We start from the raw sequence: 19,117 nt of genomic DNA on the forward strand, positions 1-19,117 counted from the left end.
ATACAATACAGCACAGTGAAATTCTTTTCTTCGCATACCCCAGCCTGTTAGGAAGTTGGGGCCAGAGTACAGGGTCAGCCATGATATGGCAGCCCTGGAGCAGAGAGGATTAAGGGCTTGCTCAAGGGCCCAACAGTGGCAGCTTGGCGGTGCTGGGGCTTGAACCCCTGACCTTCTGATCAGTAACCCAGAGCCTTAAGAAGAAAGAATACAGTGGTGAGCGCAGGAACAATAAAATGCCTGGAAGACCACAGAAAACAACTGTGGTAGATAGATGAATTCTTTTCTTGGTAAAGAAAAACCCCTTCACATCATTTGGCGAGATCAAGAACACTCTCCACGAGGTAGATGTATCTGTGTCAAAGTCAACAAGCAAGAGAAGACTTCACCATTAGTTAACCATTAGTAAGCCTCAAAAATGTACAAATAAAAAAAGAGATGAAAAAATAGTTTTAGGTGCCACTCTTGCAGAAATTCCTAAAGGTTCAACAACTTTTTCCTTAGAACTTTATATATACATAAGTACAGAGACAGTAGACCAGAGAATATGCCGGCAGCTTTTTTCTGAGTTTTGTTAAGGGAATTGCCTTAGCGGAACAGAAGACCTCAACTGCCAAGTGTTAATTAGAGATGTGGAGAGGAAGTGTAGGGAGGCAAATCAGCACCACTTTCTGCTAATACCATTTGGGGCTGGCATGTCACAACATGCTGCTTAAGACACACACACACACGCACGCACACACACACAAACGGCACACACACTGACACCTTTTATATGACACACATACTTGTTAACTGGCATTCCTTTTTTTTTTTTATTAAACTTACACTGGTTCACAAAGTCAGGTACAACTAGCATATAGGTGTCAGTATAAAATTACTGACTGTGCTAATTATCTTAACGACTTCATCAGTGTCAGTTTCTGACCACAGCGCTGCTGTTGGCTGGAAATCTTTGCTCAGCAGACCGGAGGTTTCTCAACCCAGCAGTGTCCCTGAGGTGTTTAAAAACCCAACATCACTGCTGTATGTGTTATATCAAACCAACACCTCACACAATTCCTGCTAATTCGTGTGACTGCTGGTTAATATCGGGTTAGTGGTGGACTTGTGGTGGACCTTTTTCTTTGATGGATGGGGACACCAACAGAGACTACAGCTGATGGTGGACATACATGTAGCAAAAGAAATAATTCTCCATATCAAGAGCAGCAAGGCCAGCAGTCTGTATTACTAATGATATAAAAATTGCTGAGTATGTAAGTAAACCTCATACTACTATCAGAAAATAAAAAACACCCCACCCCTTTTTGGGTTTCAGAAAACAATTTTTTAAATTTGGTGTGTAGCTACGTATTTTTAAACGTAAATGCTTCATGATGGAGATCTTTTTTATCCATTCAAATTTTCTTTTCTTTTTTTTTGCTTTTGTTCTTTCTTGATCATTTTCTTTTGATTATTTGTATATTTTAGGATTAATCCTTTTTTTCAATATATGCAGCTGCTTTATCATATTATTTGTATAGTAGTTTTGTTCCTTATTTATTCTTATGTTGGATAACAGAGCTAACTATGGCCTAGATATAAAACATAAAATTCTGGCAACACAAACAAGTGTGTCCCCCTTATTTGTTGTTCCCCTTGAGTCATGGGTCATAACGCTCATGATCCAAGTAATCCCAAACACATTCTCGGATGTCGAGGTCTGGGCTCTGGGGTGTCCACTCTATTGTTTTGAGTGAACCAGCAGCTTCTTTCTTGAATGAGTGAATTGATTTTTTTCTTTTGGAGTGTGTCATTATCTTGCTAAAAAATCAATTTGTTCTGAGTCAAATGTTGTCCAGAGGGTACTGCCAGATGTTTTGGTGTTCCAGTGACTAGTGTGAGATATTTAACATGTTTGAATGACACAGTTAGAGTATATTTCATTAAACACCTAGCTGATCAGTCTGATCTGAGAAATTTTAAGGCAATAATGAAATTGTATTTATATATCGCTTTTGACAAAACACACATTGTCTTAATGCAGCTTTACAAAAAATCTGGCTGTAGATTTAGATTCCTAATGAGCAAGCCAGAGGCGAGAGTGTTGAGGAAAACTCCATGAGATGACATAAAGAAACCTTCAGAGGAACCTTCTGGATAGTGGAATTAAAAATAATTAAGTACACAGTCACATGGAGAAGGGAAACAGTACTACATGTAATAAGAGGATATGACAAAATTATTAACTGAAAAATGCTGTTTGCATAAGTATTCAACCCCTGTGCTTTGGAAGCCCCAAGTTTACATCGATGAAAGATATTGCCTTAATGAGGACACAGTTGGCTTCCAATTGGCCTCTGCCTGTGAATCATTAAAAAGTTAATCTTTTCTGGATAAAGTACCTCCTTAATTCAAGTGCCATTGGTCAGACTGTGAATCTGAAGGAAAGCTGTGAAATGAAGAACAAAGCGCGTTCTAAGGAAATTAGAGATAACGTTATAGACATGTACAAGAAGAAAAGGCTACAGTAATATCCAAGTGTTTGGATATCCCAGTGAACACTGTTGAATCAATTGTGAGGAAATGGAAGCTGCATCATACTACTCAGGCACTGCCTAGACAAAGCCGTCCATCAAAACTCAGAGTCAGCGCAAGAAGTGGACTTATGAGGGAAGCCGCAGAGAGGCCAACAATCATTTTAAAGGATCTACAGAGTTCAGTGGCTGAGACTGGAGTGAAGGTGCACCAGCCAATGATATCAAGAGCTCTGCATACAACTGGCCTGTATGGGAGGGTGACTAAAAAGAAGGCATTACTGAAGAAAAACACATCAGAGCACATCTGGAGTTTGCCAGAAAGCATCAACACAAGCCTGTTTCCATGGCCGAGCATTTGCACACAAGCCTGAGATCACTTCAAATGGCAACTCCATATCAATGCCCAAGGTCTTGGAATAGGATGTCCAGCAGGTTCATAGAGGTGTGATGGTCAGGTGTCCACATACTTTTAGCCATGTAGTGTATTTTATAGATGCTTATGAAACGCCTAAACATTATAAACAATGTGAGAAAAATAATTGGTTTCTCCAGGCCTGGGCCTGTTATTATATTATATTACCACACCTACATCCATAACTCAGGACTAATTAATGCCGCTTGCATTTCTAATTCAGTCAGAAGCCTAATAATAAAGGAAGTGAAAAGCACTGGAAAGTAGGTTAGGGTGAAACAAGTATAGGGTTCATTTTAAAGTTCCTCCTCTGCAGGGATTTTATAAGAAGCAGCAGTAATGCCTCTGGTTGCTGGTGCATTTCTGTCTGCCTAAAAATATTCTTTTGGCAACAACCGTGATGGATTAATTCGGGTGGATTAATTTTAACCACCATGGTGGATAAATTTACATGTGAATGCGGCGTTTATAAACCTCTGACTAAAAAACACAAAGAATAGAGAGAGTGAGAGAGAGAATGAGAGAGAAGTAATATGTATTCGTGTGTGTGTGTGTGTGTGTGTGTGTGATTTTGTGTTCTTTGCTTCTTTGCTTCTAATAGGAAAATGCTGATTACATGTGATTTTGTGTGTGTGCGTGTGTGTGTGTTCCTCTCTAAAGAACTTCCCTGAAAAAGTTTATATAGGCATTGCTGTGATTAGACGAGTGTATTTGTACAATCCCTCCTTCCTGCACAACTAATGAAATGTGAGCAAGAGAGAGAGAGAGAGAATTTGAGGTTAAAAAGCAAAATAATTCTTTAAAAATTATAATAAAGTGACTGACATCTCTTTCAGGACATAAATTATTCATGATTTATTTAGTAAGTAAATTTGCATTTAGTGTTTGCAGAGCAAAGGCGGAGAGAAGGTTAGATTGTGGGCTAAAGGGTCTGTGTGTTGTATTGTAATTGTGTATTTAACTCTGTGTGTGTGTGTGTGTGTGTGTGTTTCACATCGGCTCCCTCCTGGGAGGTTCGTACTGAATTGAGTTGACTGACAGACAGAAAAGTGACAGAAAAGTGATTACCACTCTGAGGCTCATAATGAATGGATTTTCTCCCGCAGGAATCAGGAAGACGCTCTTCGCTTCTGCAGGAGTGGGGAAGAGACAGACAGACAGACTGATAGACAGACACACTTATGCAGACAAATAGAAAGGCAGATGAATACACAAATAGATAATTAGACAGACAAAAAATAGACAAATAGATGGGCAGACAGACTGATGTATATATACAGAGACCAGCTTCAGTGCTCCTTGGCATTGATTCTCTGGAACTATATTGGAGTGAAGTACACCATTCTTCCAAAAGATATTCCTCAGTTGGTGTTTTGATGATGATGATGATGATGATGATGGCGGTGGTGGAGAGCGTTGTGTAACACGTCACTCCAATATCTCTCCCTGATGATCAGTTGAGATCTGGTACAATGATCATAGCATAAGCATTTACATCATTTTCATTCTCATTAATCCATTCAGTGAGCTCTTGTGCCATGTGGATGAGGGCGGAGTCATCCTGGAAGAAACCACTCCCATCAGGATAGATATGTTTCATCATAGGATAAACATGATCAGTCAGAAGAACTTTGTCTTGATTTGCAGTGACGCTTCCATCTAAGGGGACAAGTGGACGTAAATTTAAACTCCAATCAAACCATTCCATCAAAAATAAAAACTCTCAGAGAAATAAAAAATGAAATGGCCATGCAAAGCAGATTTTTACCCTGCATTGTTTATTAAATGACCCGTTTTTCTGACACGGAAATACAAAATACTCACTCATTTTGTTGTCAGTTGGCTCATTCACTTATAGGCCCTTATAGGCTTTTCTAGTGATTGCTGTTCTGATTGCTGGTTTAGATTTAAAGAAGTAGATGCATCACCATAGCAAGGTTTCAAAAATTTGAAAACTGTAGATGCTAGCACCTCTGCAGTTGTGCCACTTCGACACTGAAAAAATTATTTTTAGATCAATGTATTTAAGTTGAGGGCAGAATTTCTATGCATCCATCCACTTCCTGTACCACTTATCCTACACAAGGTCGTGGGGAAGCCTGGAGGTTATCCCAGGGGACTCGGGGCACAAGGCGGGGGACACTCTTGACGGAGTGGGACAGAATTTTCCCTTAAGTAAAACCTGTACTGTCCAACAAAAAGTACATAGATAAATAATGCCAAGTTTATATTAAACTCATTAAACAGAAATATGTACATGTACAAGGAGGTATGGTGGCTTAGTGGTTAGCACTGTTGCCTCACATCTCTGGGGTTAGGGGCAGTGTTTGCATGTTCGCCCTGTGATTCGGGGTTTCCTCCAAGTACTCCGGTTTCCTCCCCCAGTCCAAAGAAATGCACTGTAGGCTGATTGGCATTTTCAAAGTGAATGTCTGTGTGATTGTGCCCTGTGATGGGGTGGCACCCCGTCCAGAGTGTCCCCTGCAAATTCCCTGGGATAAGCTCCCATGCCACCCTGTGTAGGATAAGTGGTATGGAAAATGGATGGATGGATGGATGGATGGATGAACATTTACGAACTTAATTTATTGTAGTAATATGAACATTATATAAATACGTAAAAGTTATATAAGGCCTTAATCACTTTTTAGTGTGAAAACTTGATTTGCAATTTCAACATGAAGCACAAATTGTATTTTCGCAGGTCATATCTAACAGAGGATATTGGTGTGATTTTCGGTGATGATATTTTAATATCTTTTGATTGTAACAGTGAACTAACATGTTACTTCATCACCATGGAATCATCGCCATTATTAACAAAGGAAAGGAAAAGTGTGATGACTGAAAAGTCTTAGTTTATAACTTGCTTTAATTTGCCTGTTAGTGTTACATAAGGCTGCTGGACTTCTATATTTGATCCATGTTGATCAGCTTCACCATGTGCATGAGTGTGTGTGTGTGTGTGTGTGTGTGTGTGTGTATGGGTTAGATAGAGTGTGTACACTCCTGGAATACGATCAAAGGTCATGGACTGATTAAAAATCAACAGGCACTTCAAGAAATGAGCTCTCTCTCTCTCTCCCTCCCTCTGTCCCTCTCTCTCTCTCTCTCTCTCTCTCTCTCTCTCTGTGTGTGTGTGTGTGTGTGTGTGTGTGTGTGTGAGAGAGAGTGGAGATTGTATGGTCTGTAGGTGAGCAGTCGGATGGCAACTTGATTGGCATACACGGGTTATTTTTCATTCAGACCAATATAAAATACAAAAATAAGAGAGAGGTGGTGTTATATTTTTATATTTTATACTTTAATGTGAATCATATACACTTTTCTTCCAGTGCATAGAATCTATTAATAATATGTGTTATACAGCAAATCTATTTTTATGCAAATCAAAGAGAGAGAGAGAGAATGATTGAGGAAAGAAGAGGAAAGGCTATTCATTCACTGAAGATATGAGAAGAACAAAGGAATGAGAGGAGAAAAATAGACATGCTCTATGAGATCTTATTCATTGGTGAGGAAGACCCGAGACTCCTGGGTCAAATCATGAATGAGACAATAGAAAGAAAAAAAAAAGAGAAAAAGATAAGGAGGTGGAGTTGAGAGAGAGGAAGTGAGAGAGAGAGGTTTGCGTTCCGGCTAATTTCAGCTGCATGGAGGGAGGAGGCCATCCGAACGGTTTATCCTGCCGTTCACTCTGATGTGTTTTGTGCTCCCATTTTCCGGCACGTTTCATATTCGCAGTGTGGTGCATGCTGTTACAATGCTGCTCACTGACCGATGCAGGCACTGACTGTTGTTCCTCTATGAAGAAAGAGTGGTGCAGAAAATATGAGAGAGACAGGTTAGTGAAAGGCAGAGAGAGAAAGAATTGTTGGATTAACCTCATTTTGATGTGTGTGTGTGTGTTTGTGTGTGTGTTTGTGTGCGTGCATGTGGCATTCACAAAACATATAACATATAGCAGGGTGAAATCATATCTAGTATATACTACTAATGTGTATATACACACACACACACACACACACACACATATATACATATATATATATATATATATATATATATATATATATATATATATATATATATATATATATATATATATATACAATTTCATAAAAAATAATTTAAACACAGGTTTATATTAATGCACTCGTTCTAATACGTTATTCTTTCTGTATGGTGGACATCCGCTCCACATAAACTTATTAAAAAAAAATATATATATATATATATATATAATTGTTAATACTGTGAAGTTTTCTGTGAGAAGACATTTATGTAACATTTTTGGAAGGAGTCTCCAGTGTCAGCTCTTTGTAACAGTCATAGGTAACTCTAAGTAAGTTTTTTTTGTCTTATTAACTTCAAAAGAGAAAAAAGGGTGGGGGTGGGGGACGACTGTTTGTAGCTGCTACAACGTGAGTGATAACAGGAAATAACTAGCATTAAATGTAACATTAAATAAATAAAAAGTAAATTAATAATCAATAAATTAAAAATTGTTTGTGCTGGCAAATTGCTTTTGTATAACTGGAATAAACCACTACAGTACATGCTATTATTGGAAAATAATCAGATTCAGGGTGGTAACAGTAACTCTGCTTTATGTCGGACTGCATGTCATCACCATGTGGTTGATTATTTTCCCATAACAGCACACCCCCAAGTGTTTTACTCCTTACATATTGATTACCTGGATAGCTAATAACGTCATTCTATACAGACTTCTGTAAAATCAGTTATCTATCAGTAAAATTTAAACATTACCGAACAGTGATAATAAAGGTGTTGATGCGTTTTCCTTTAACAGCGCCTAAACAAAAGGAGGCAGGAAGTCATCGAGTCAGGTCTTAATTGAATGTTTGCATAGATTGCTGCCTTGAAGGCAGCATACATAAGCAGCATTCACTTTCCTGCATATCCCATAATCCTGTAATGTGTAAAAAATGGTTACAGAAACACCAGGGAGAGAGGGAGTGGACAAATAAGCAATTATATTTGACTATAATTATTTCTGACTTTTATTTCTACTGAGAAATGGCTGGTGTAGTCACTGAATATTTGCTCTGTTTCCCCAGCGATACTTTATTACATCTCATCTAATGGACTTAGTGATGTTACTTAGAGAGCATCAGTAATATAACCTGTGCTGCCTTGGAAACCTTGTCTCAAGCACTTGTGCAGTATCTATACACATTTATTTTATTATTTTTCGGTTAGATTTTAATATTTTTGTTTACATATGTAATGCAGATTGTCTGGTATTGGTAAATTGTTCAAAGCGTAATGACTGAAGAACACCAGAGTGATTTGATCTTGGGGGAGAAAATGGACATCACAGGCCACTAGTGATCTGAAATCAAAAATCTAAATTGGTGTTTCAGCTTTTTGTAGCTATACATAGTATACTATATATAGAAAAAATTGGAGATTTTAATTTTATAGTTCTTTCCTCCTGGGAAAACGATGAAAAATCTTTGATTAGTCATCCTGTTCTAGTCTTCTGGCCATCCAATTAAATGGTATCTGCTGCATATATGTCCCGCCCCCAGGGGGTGGATCTTGCTCTACAGTAGCAGCTCCTTAGCAGGAAATGTGGTTCATCAGTGTATTTTTGGCTGTTTTTACTTTATTTCCTTTTTCTAATATTCCTTGGTTGAGAATAAATGGTCGGCATTTGTCCATTTCAGAGAAGGTGGAATTTATGTGAGTTGACGGTAATGTGACACACTTTTCAGAGGAGTGTTTTTCCAACTTGGGGCTGTTCATTGCCGAAATGTTGCTACCTCAGACTGATCGAGAACATGGTTTAATCTTTATACAATGTCCTTATATACTGTCAGGGTTTCTCCATCAGTAGGAGTGAAAAACTTGACAGGGGTGGGTGAGAATTCCTCCATAGCTGAAAAAAGGCAATTGTTAAACACTTTAGATAATTTGCTAAGCTACTGTCAAGTTTGTTTAGATTCCGCAGGAGTGCGCCATATCTAACATTAACACTAAGACACACTGACTTCCTGTTTTAAAAGGAAATCTGTCAACATACAAAATGCCCTCCTATCTTTTTTATGAGGACTTAACGAGCATCTGACTTTTCAATTTGACGTGATGCTTATGATGGATAGAGGCTGCACAATCAAGTGTCTATGTTGTGCACACGGAGACACACACACACCTAGGCACTTATGACAGACTGTGTGTGTATGTGTGAATGATGGTGGAAGATTGCACAATAAAGTGTGACTGTGATTCCGAGGAAGAACCACGTTTCTGAGTTTTCCCTCAGGCAGTGCTGTGGGCAGCTCATCATGGGGGGCTTCTCCTCAGGGAGCCAACACATCACACAGACTCATTAGAGAGCTCTCGCTAGGGGAGGAACGGGTCTCTCTCTCTCTCTCTCTCTCTCTCTCTCTCTCCCTTTGCTCTCTTCTTTTGACTGCTGACAGGAGTTGTTCACCTCATCCAATCTTCGTCTCACGCCCACCCCCTATGCTTTATATTGTTCTTTTTATGGGCCCTTCAGAAGATATTAGCATCTGGCCTGTTTTACAGCATTGAATATGGCACCTGTTTAGTGTTAGCATTTAGCTCTTATGAAAAAAAAAACTCTTTCTCTTTTTCCTTTAGGTAAATTTTGCCCCTCCTCCCCAAAAAAGGTGACATTCGTAACAGCATAATAGGTTTTTTAACAATTTTTTTAGCCATTTCTAATTCTTCAACAACCTAAGGGGTCTTCTTAATGAGGCAGGCTATTAAAAAGATTGCATTTGGGGATCAGTGGGAAAAATTCATATAATTATGTATATAATATTTACCTATGAAAATCAGAACAGAAGTTAGTGTTTGATTCATTTGCAAAGAAAATGGAAAAAAAAAAGCTGAAATTACTAAAATAGCTTTGCTGGAATTTAGTTGTTACCTCTTTTCTAGGGTTTATATTGTGCAAAGTTATTAGGGCTTTATTGGGGATGCAAATTTAGTATGGTAAAAGCCATGTTTTTCCAAATTATATAATATAGTATATTATTATATTATATTATAATATTATTATCATAATATAATATAATAATATACTACATTTTATATAATATATTATAATATAATATACTATATTATATAATTTGGAAAAACATGGCTTTTACCTTACTATATATATATTATATATAGTATATTATTATATTATATTATATTATAATTCCGAATTCTGAAAAAATTTTGCACACATTTTCTTGATTGAAATACGTTCCTTATTGATCATGGGCATATCTAGATAAAAGACACAAACCTGGACGTTGGTTGTTTAGAAAGTTTTTATTTTTTACCTCTCGTCTCCAGTTGTTAAATTCTATCAACAGATTTACTTGTCCATGATTTTTATGTTCACAAGATGCTACACTACCAAACTTTAACTTCTTAAAAAAGTGGTTTGCAATGCACATATTATAAGCTAACATCTGACTTAGCTATAATATAAATGTTTGAGTTTATGTGTCAAAATAAGATATAAAAGTGAGTGTATATGAGGGCATTTTGCAGCGAACTAACATAACATTGCTAGCCAAATCAGTTAGTGAGTTATACCAGAGATTAGAAACAGAATTGTGGTATATTAAATATAAAATGGGTCACATTTCTTTCAACAGAAAAGCACTTGCCAATTCGTTGGGAGATTGTGAGTTTGAATCCCAACAATGCCAAAGCCATCCATGGCCAGAAGCCAGGGGAGCAAAATGGCCATGCTCTCTGAGTGGGAAGGATGGCATACTCTCTCGACAATGTCAATCACAGTGACACTGGCCAATCAGTGGCATCTGTGAGCTCATGTATGCAGAAGAGGACAGATAGCGCTTTCCTCTGAGTGACCAGTACTTAACCAGGATGCGGCACCTCTCAGACTTGAAGTGGCTGCATATGTACACTGATCAGACACCTCTGCAGCTTTTTTCTTTTTTCTTTTAAAAAAATAAAATAAAGTAATAATAATTAAATTATTTTAATTACAATTATAATGATTATAATTATTATTATAATGAATGACATTCCTTATATGTCACCTCCCTTCCAAAAATACAGTCAGCTCATTTCCATGATTGGTAGCTACTAACCGTACCGTAGTTGTGTTATCAGTCACATGTATTCACGCATCATGGATATGGTGAAAAAGAGTCAAATCACTTTTTTGTCATTTCTTAAAGAAGTAAGTAAAATGAACAGGGCATAACAAGATGCTTAAAAAGCAAGGGAAGAACCATTTCTGTTTCTGAAACTTGTTGGACCATCGCTCACAAAATTGAACCCTTCGCCTTACGTGCATTTAATGGATTCCAAAAAAATAGGGATCAGAATTAGCAACAAAAACTGTAAGGCTTTGTGAATATTGAAAAATCCATGTGCTTTTATATCTCAAACAGGAAGTTAGAAATACAACAGAAGAAGAGTTTTAAAATTCGGGGGAGGGTGCCCTCTGGTGATGTGGAGGGATATGTCCAGGCTGGATATTAAAGTTCTTTTGTAAGACACAGGCTGCGTACTGTACCAGTACCTACTGCATTTGATTTAGTACCTACTGCTCGGCCGTTGATACAGTACATACTGAAGAAAATATGTGTGTAGTATGAATACAATCCAGACATACTACATCCGCCATGTTAGCATAGTCATGTGACCTATGACATCATAATAACCCCAAAAACTTAAAGGGCCCGCCAGATTAGAGCAACTGTTTTTTTTCTTGTATAAACCTTCAACAAGTTAACAGTTTACTCAGGTGTTGTTAAACGAGTATGATTTAACCACAAAAAGAACAATGTTAAATACCTATAGCACTTACACTTAAAAAGAGACGACTCACTGCCTTTCACCAGTTTTGATTCTGACAGCTCTTCTGCACCAGTCCCATTGCCTTATGGGATAGCGCAGTGTCCATTGCTTCCATACTGCAGAATCTCGGTGGAAGCAGTAGGTCATCCACTGTTTTATGAATACTCAGAATTTGGACATGCTACTCCTTTGGCACACTGCTTTTAGCCTACCGTATAGTAGGGTAGTAGGGATATTCGGATGCAGCCACAGTGTTCTGAGCAAAAAGTTTGTTGTGAGCTTGGGCACACATTGTAAAGCTTAACACATGGGAGATGTTCAGTTGACTCCTCCAGTCATTCCACGGCATCACTGAAATGTTATGGTTGCAATCTCTCGGTCTTCATATCTACGATAGTAACCCTATGTCTATGACGCCATTCATCACTATGATATTATGTGAAGAGTTTGTAGCACTCTTGTGCCTATGTTTTCTGAGACCTTTCCCTCCCTTGGTCTTCTTCCAGTACCTCATTTTTTGAGGTGACACTTCATTAGCTGAACGACCCCATTAGGTATTGCTTTTTCAACAAAACTAACTTCCTCATGAACAACAGGGAAGCTATATCTAGTCTAAAAAAATCCAAAAAAAAGAGGAGAGGCATCATCAAATGAGAGACCTAGACAGAAATGGAGAGAACATAAGAGAGAGATGGACTTAAAGGCTTTCCACACTCTCAGCATTACAAATCATGCACCTAGACTCGCAGTAACTCGCTCAATAATTGGCATATAAAAACACTTCATCTGAGCTCTTTTGTTCTTTTTCACCGCAGTAAAACAATACGCAGTGAATTATTTAATAAACCGAGGCCTCTGACTGCTCGTGCAACAATAACATCTCCATTTCCGACATATCCTATAGCTAGTCATGACATTTAGATCATGAGAGCTATTATTAGTCCCTGTACTGAGAGAGGGATTACCTAACAAACATGAGTGCAGGAATGTAATATGCAGGAAAAAAAAAAACAGCTGGATTTAGATCTAGGCGACGTATCGATTTGATTTTGTAATTCTGCTCTTAACGTCTGACTCGGGTTTGATTGAGAAGCCGTGGCTTGCACAGGATGTACGTAAGGTCTTTGTTTCACATTCAGAAGGTGTTTTATGCAAAAAGGTCAGCTGGAAAATACGTGACAGTGTTCCATATGCTGAAGGTTTTTGATCTGTAGCACAAATTAGTCAGAGAACGTATCTGAGAGCTTTTTGAAGTCCTTATCACGGCCGTGAGGTATTAACACCGACACTAAAGGTTTTTAGAACCTAATTATAGTAACTGATATTTTTTTACATCCTTGCCATCTCCTCTGTCCTCTGTTACCCCACTGTTTGCTCTGGCACTCTTCCTCCTCTTCCTCTTCCCCTTCCTCCTCTTGAGGTTTTCAACCTGATGCTAGGACAAATGGCCCAGTTTCTTTGTGTCACAGACTTTTACCACTTTTGTTAACAGTCAAAGACCAAAAGGATTTCATAGACTATAACAGGAGATTTTCATATTATTGAAAGGATGTATTTTTAATTATATAAAAAGAATTTTAAAATGATATATAAAATACGTGAATCTTGAATAGTGCTTTATTACTTCCTTAAAAGTCCTTAGATTATACGACATAAAATTTTATATAAAATTACAATAAAATAACTTTTCATTTCATAACTTTTTTTAAAATGATTTTTTCTTCTCCTAAAAAACATTTAGAGAGAGAGAATGTGTGTATCTGTGGATTTCATCATCGTTAGCTCATCTCGTTTTAATTCAGTTCGGCAACACACCATCACTGTGTAATGAGACACATGCTACAGGATTGACATATAGCATACAGACATATTGAACAGTTAGATGTGATAATAAGGTAGCAGTATGTTGCACGCACACACACAAACACACATACCCACACACACACAAACACCCACCTCCCCTGTTACTGCTGTTCTCGTTCTTTAGGCTGTAGCAGGACTGTTTGTTGGCAGCCGTGCTAAGTAGGGTGGATGGTTCCTTCTTTAGAAAGGAAGAATAAGCTCCTGAAACACACACACACACACACACACACACACTATAGAACACTTTATAGAATTAGCGGAATTAAATGAACTGTTTACATGCTTTGTGTGTTAGACAGCGACGTACACAGATCATGTGATTTCTTTCTCTTACTTCACTTACTCTCACTCTGACCATCTGCAAGTCCAGTAAACACTAATGATATTTCCTTCCTTCCTTCCTTCCTTCCTTCTTTTCTTACATGCCTTAGAAACTTAATTTCTTCTTGCCTTTTCTGTTACTTTTTCCTTCTTCCCTCTCTTTCATCCTTCCTTCCTTCCTTCCTTCCTCCCTCCCTTCAACTTATTAAATAAACTTAAGTAATTAAACATAACCTATTTCTTTCTTTCTTTCTTTCTTTCTTTCTTTCAAGGCTTGTAACTATATTCCTCGAAGCTTAAACAATGGAAACCTTAGTGGTTGTGTAACCCCTTGTTCTCTCGCTCTTTCTCTCTGTCGGCAGTATAAACAGGTGGAGCAGTACATGTCCTTCCACAAGCTGCCAGCAGACATGCGTCAGAGGATCCATGATTACTACGAGCACCGTTACCAGGGCAAGATGTTTGATGAGGAGAGCATCCTGGGAGAGCTGAATGAGCCGCTCAGGGAGGTGAGCATAAGCATATGAAGATCTCAGACAAAATATTGGTATATCTTCCTAGAAAAACACAATATAAATCAAGTGAAGAAGGTCAGCGGTTCTGTGAAGGTGATTAGAGGGGTTTAAAGGGCTTATTTTCGATGTACTTCTGATTAGCTAAATGTGACAATTCATGTAATTACTTTAAATTCCACACAAGACGTTGGAATAATTGCTTTAAATTGAACCATAAAAACTGAAAATATCATGTGTCTCACTATGCAAAGCCTGTAATTAAATGGATTAGTCATATCTGGCTCTTTAAGAGAGAACTAATATCAGAAGTAAACCAGAAATTGAGAAAATATGCTTAATACAATAGAAACATTAAGGGTGCGGTGTTTTCTTGAAATGCCCAAAGCAACTGTTGTTCAGTAAGACAAGATAAATGCTTCTTCTGTTGTAGGTATGCATGCACAGAGTGATATTTAGCACTATCTTCTAGTTCTGACATTTTTTATTATCACTTCCACACATAATTCAATTACTGTAATGGAAAAAAATTAAATGACTAAACCAAAACCACAGCAGGAGGTGTGAATTATTATTATTCTGTTTATCGCTTCAAATTGAGACGCTTTATCATAGCCCAAGTGTTTAATGAAAATGCATTGCACTGTAGTAAAATCAAAACACCTCTTTGGGACAGCTGACATGATATCATTTTAACTGCTTCCTCGCTTTTGCAGGAAATAATCAACTTCAACTGTCGGAAGCTGGTGGCGTCGATGCCTCTGTTTGCCAATGCTGATCCGAATTTCGTGACCTCGATGCTGACGAAGCTGCGCTTTGAGGTTTTCCAGCCTGGAGACTACATCATCCGAGAAGGAACCATCGGGAAGAAGATGTACTTCATACAGCATGGAGTTGTTAGCGTGCTCACTAAAGGGAACAAGGAAACCAAGCTGTCAGATGGTTCCTACTTTGGAGGTAATGGAGCTTTAACTGTAACAGCAACACCATACGGTCTGAGATGTACACACACTGACACGTACACGCACATTATTCAGCAGAGCAAAACCTCTTGACAAATTTCTGCCGGTGATAACACAAAGATTTTGTTACAAAGAAAAAAATAGCTCATAGCTCTTAGAAACAAGTGCAATTCTGTTTTTGACAAGTGTGCATGAAATAAAAGAAAGTTTTTACCTAGAATAAGATGTAATATACAGTTATACAGTTATATATACAGTTATATATGTAATATCCACTTGTTATTATGAGGTCTGAGTGACATATAATGAGTATGCAATAACACATTTTGTTTCTGATGGAAATAACTGCAAGTTCAGTAACCTCTGAAATCAATCATGTTTCTTAAATCATGCTTCTTATAGCATCCTGAGTATTTCAGGTTTATAGGGAATTAAAAGAAGTTTTTAAAACATAGAGAAACTATGTTTTGCCAGTATCCACCAATCAGAGTTGAGACCAAAAGTCCAAAAGTTATGTCAATATTTAGACAGGGAAAGTTTCTCATATTCAGAGTTGAGTTACGCACATGCTTCAGATTATTAAAATGACCAGGCTGTAGTTCACACCTCTGAGGTTGTCAGATTTTTCTTTCTCTGAGACAGGGTTTTTCTGTAGCGTCTAGACCAACTCTTTTCAACACAAGCCACGTGGCTTTAATCTCAGAGGAAAATCAGAGGATACCAAAATTGAGTCCTCAGGATAGGCAATGATTTTGCGTATCTCATACTGCCACCTTCATTTGGTTTCATGTGAAAAAATGAAAAAATGACCCTTTTCATTGACCATACAATTAATAAATTAATAGTCTCATATTTATCTATTAAGTATTTGCCTTAAATCACATTCTATAGTTTTTTGAGTGTATTTACATCCCAAAACATGATTTTCAGCATGGCATGTTGTGGTTACATCAACCTGTCAGACATAACTCAACTCTGAATACTGCCCTTTGTTCACAAATTAAATACTGCAGTCATAAAATATCTTGGCATAAAAGATATTTTTGATATCATATTTTCCATGAAGCCATATATTGGCCAATGTGGATATTTCATATATCAAATTGAATGTGCAGGCTCTCAGATAAAGAATTCAACTTTAGTTAACAATCCTCACTTTTTTCTAAAGTGTGCATGGAGAAAAAGGTGATTTAAAATGAAACATAGCAGAAAAATAACAGACAAATAATAAAAAAAAATCCAGAACAGGCAGAAAGCGAAGACTCTAAGCTTTTCCAACTATATGTGAGTAAAGTATCTCAAGCTTTAAGTATATTTGGACTGGCCATTAGAGTAAGGTTAGTGAACACGTTGCCATACAGTGCCAATAATATTTACATCATATTTGTTTGGTGGTAATTTGCACAGGCCAAAAGGCCACCTGTCGTTACTTGAGTTTCAGATGAATCTGAGGGATCAGCTCCATATTTTGAGATTCTAATGCAAAAAGTGACCAATCTAATGAAAGTTGTTAAAGTCCTTTGAGGGCTTCTTGGTTTCTCTTTACATCCTTTTATTTTCCATTATTACATTTTTATACTTTGGGCACTGTCTGAAAAAAAAAGCCTCAGGCTTTAGGGATGTAATTTCAGGAGGAAAAATGTAAAATATACGCTAAAATTATAGGGAGCTAAAACTAATAACATTCAGAAAAACAGCAGAAGAGAATTTCAAATGAGCTTCCTTTCAGACTAGCAAAAGCTTTGATTTGGTATTTGCTGATTGTCACTGCTTTTTTTCCCTTCACATTATCAGCAGTTAAAACTGAAAGGGTTTCATCCATTTTTAATGATGTTGAAATCACAGGGGACCATGAGATCAATCAGAGCTACAGTTTCAGTCTTATTTTCCTTTGTTTATAATGATTTCTGAAAATATAATATTGTACTTTTGAGTGTTTGGATAATTTAATACCAGTTTCTACTAAATAGCCAAGTCATCTGAATAAACAGTATACTCTGCCTCGTGCACTTGTTTGTACTGTGTGGATGCAGATTTATATGAGTGTGCGATGGAAATCCATCGGTGCACAAGGTCAGAGGTCAGCATTTTGTTTCTCTTGTGCTTAATATAATTTTGTCACAGTATAGTCATAATGTTCTTGCTTAGGTATAAAATACCATTTCATTCACACAGTGTCAATATATGGTTCAGGCTGCTTTGTTGAGGTAATAGGTAAACCCGCTGAAGCATTTAGCAGCATGTGACCCACCGGTCCGCCATTAATTATGGCTAATGTTCATCATGCAAGCCCCCTGGCCTCGCTCTGTGGGAACCCAATGCATAATAACAGAAAGAGGGCAAGCAATCCATCTCTGAGCACGCCACAATTACAGTAATCCACACTTCAGGCATGGAGACTTAATTTACGACTTCTTGTGTTTCTGTCACCGGTGGCCATCTTGACAAGGGAAATACTATATCTCTATTTATAATAGAAAGTATAGGATAGATAGATTTGTTACTGATCTGCAAAGATCAGTTCCTACATACTCAAGATTTGGCCACTTAAGTCCAAAAGTTATGTCAGTATTTACATAGGGAAAGTTACTTGTATTCAGAGTCGGGTTACGCACGTGCTTAAGTCCATTTTCTGGGCTCTCCATTAACATTATTAAATTTGCCAGCATGTAATTACAGATTTTTCCTGAGTAAATATTGAAGATGGAGCTATCTTCAATAGCTTGAAGACAACCACTTTTAAACAGAAGCACTTCCCTTTAAGCCCAAAAAAATTACACATAATACAATGTAACATAAAAGAAAGAGACTTTTAAAATGAAAAATTAAAGACTAGTACAATCATCTATGAATGAGAAGATGGCAAACATTGAAATAAACATTTAATAGAGGTCTAGCATACTACCAATATATTGCTGCATGAATAGTCCTAGATAGATAGATAGATAGATAGATAGATAGATAGATAGATAGATATTTTTAGAAGAAGTATGTGACCCTTATGCCATTTTTAAATTTGGGATGTGTAATTATTTCTTAATTGCATTAATATAGTAGAGCTTAATGGTGGTGCTGATGCGATGGCTGAATGTCTGTTATCGGGCAGCATTTCCTGGCACCAGTGCAGCGCTGGGAGAGCAGCGGGAACCATTGGGAATTTATAACAAACAGGAATTAGTCACTCATGAAATTAATTTGTGTGTGGGGAGGGGGCAGGTGTTAAACAGGGCTGCTGAACTCTCCCAGTGACCCTCTGTTCTATAAATAAGGAACTGAGGAAGACATACACTGAGATATATATCCAAAGACACATGAAAGATCCTAGCACCTCCACATTACCTTGGTCATGGTGTGTATGTTGGTGGGATAGGTGAATATGTGCATGTTTGTATTGTTGCATGTGTACAGGTGTGCATGCATGTACATGTGGATTGAGAAACTGGACATGGAAGATTTGCTATCGTCTTTTTCAATCCTGTTTTAATTAATGGCATTATATCATATGTAAGATGTAATGATTTAATCTCCAGAAAAGGCATTGTTTAAAATTAACATCCGTGAGCGTTTCACTCAGTGTATTCACTCAACATGACTAACACTGATTGGCTGTTATGACTCTACGGTCTGGGCTAAAAAGAAATCGGCTGCGGCCTCACGTCTTCATTCCATTCTGTGTATTTTTACTTACAATCACTGAAG

At 37.5% G+C, this 19,117-nt stretch overlaps 1 protein-coding gene across 1 annotated transcript in view; it reads left to right on the plus strand.

Annotated features, from left to right (window-relative positions):
• hcn4 (hyperpolarization activated cyclic nucleotide-gated potassium channel 4) overlaps positions 1 to 19,117 on the plus strand; it is a 94,395-nt gene that overhangs the window by 62,821 nt on the left and 12,457 nt on the right. Inside the window, exons 6-7 of the mRNA XM_026913470.3 lie at positions 14,307 to 14,453; positions 15,173 to 15,413. Of these exons, the coding sequence (XP_026769271.1) occupies positions 14,307 to 14,453; positions 15,173 to 15,413 (388 nt within the window). The remainder of the gene's footprint in view (positions 1 to 14,306; positions 14,454 to 15,172; positions 15,414 to 19,117) is intronic.

The sequence above is a fragment of the Pangasianodon hypophthalmus genome, chromosome 6 (genome assembly GCF_027358585.1).
Source record: "Pangasianodon hypophthalmus isolate fPanHyp1 chromosome 6, fPanHyp1.pri, whole genome shotgun sequence".
NCBI classification, from domain to species: Eukaryota; Metazoa; Chordata; class Actinopteri; order Siluriformes; family Pangasiidae; genus Pangasianodon; species Pangasianodon hypophthalmus.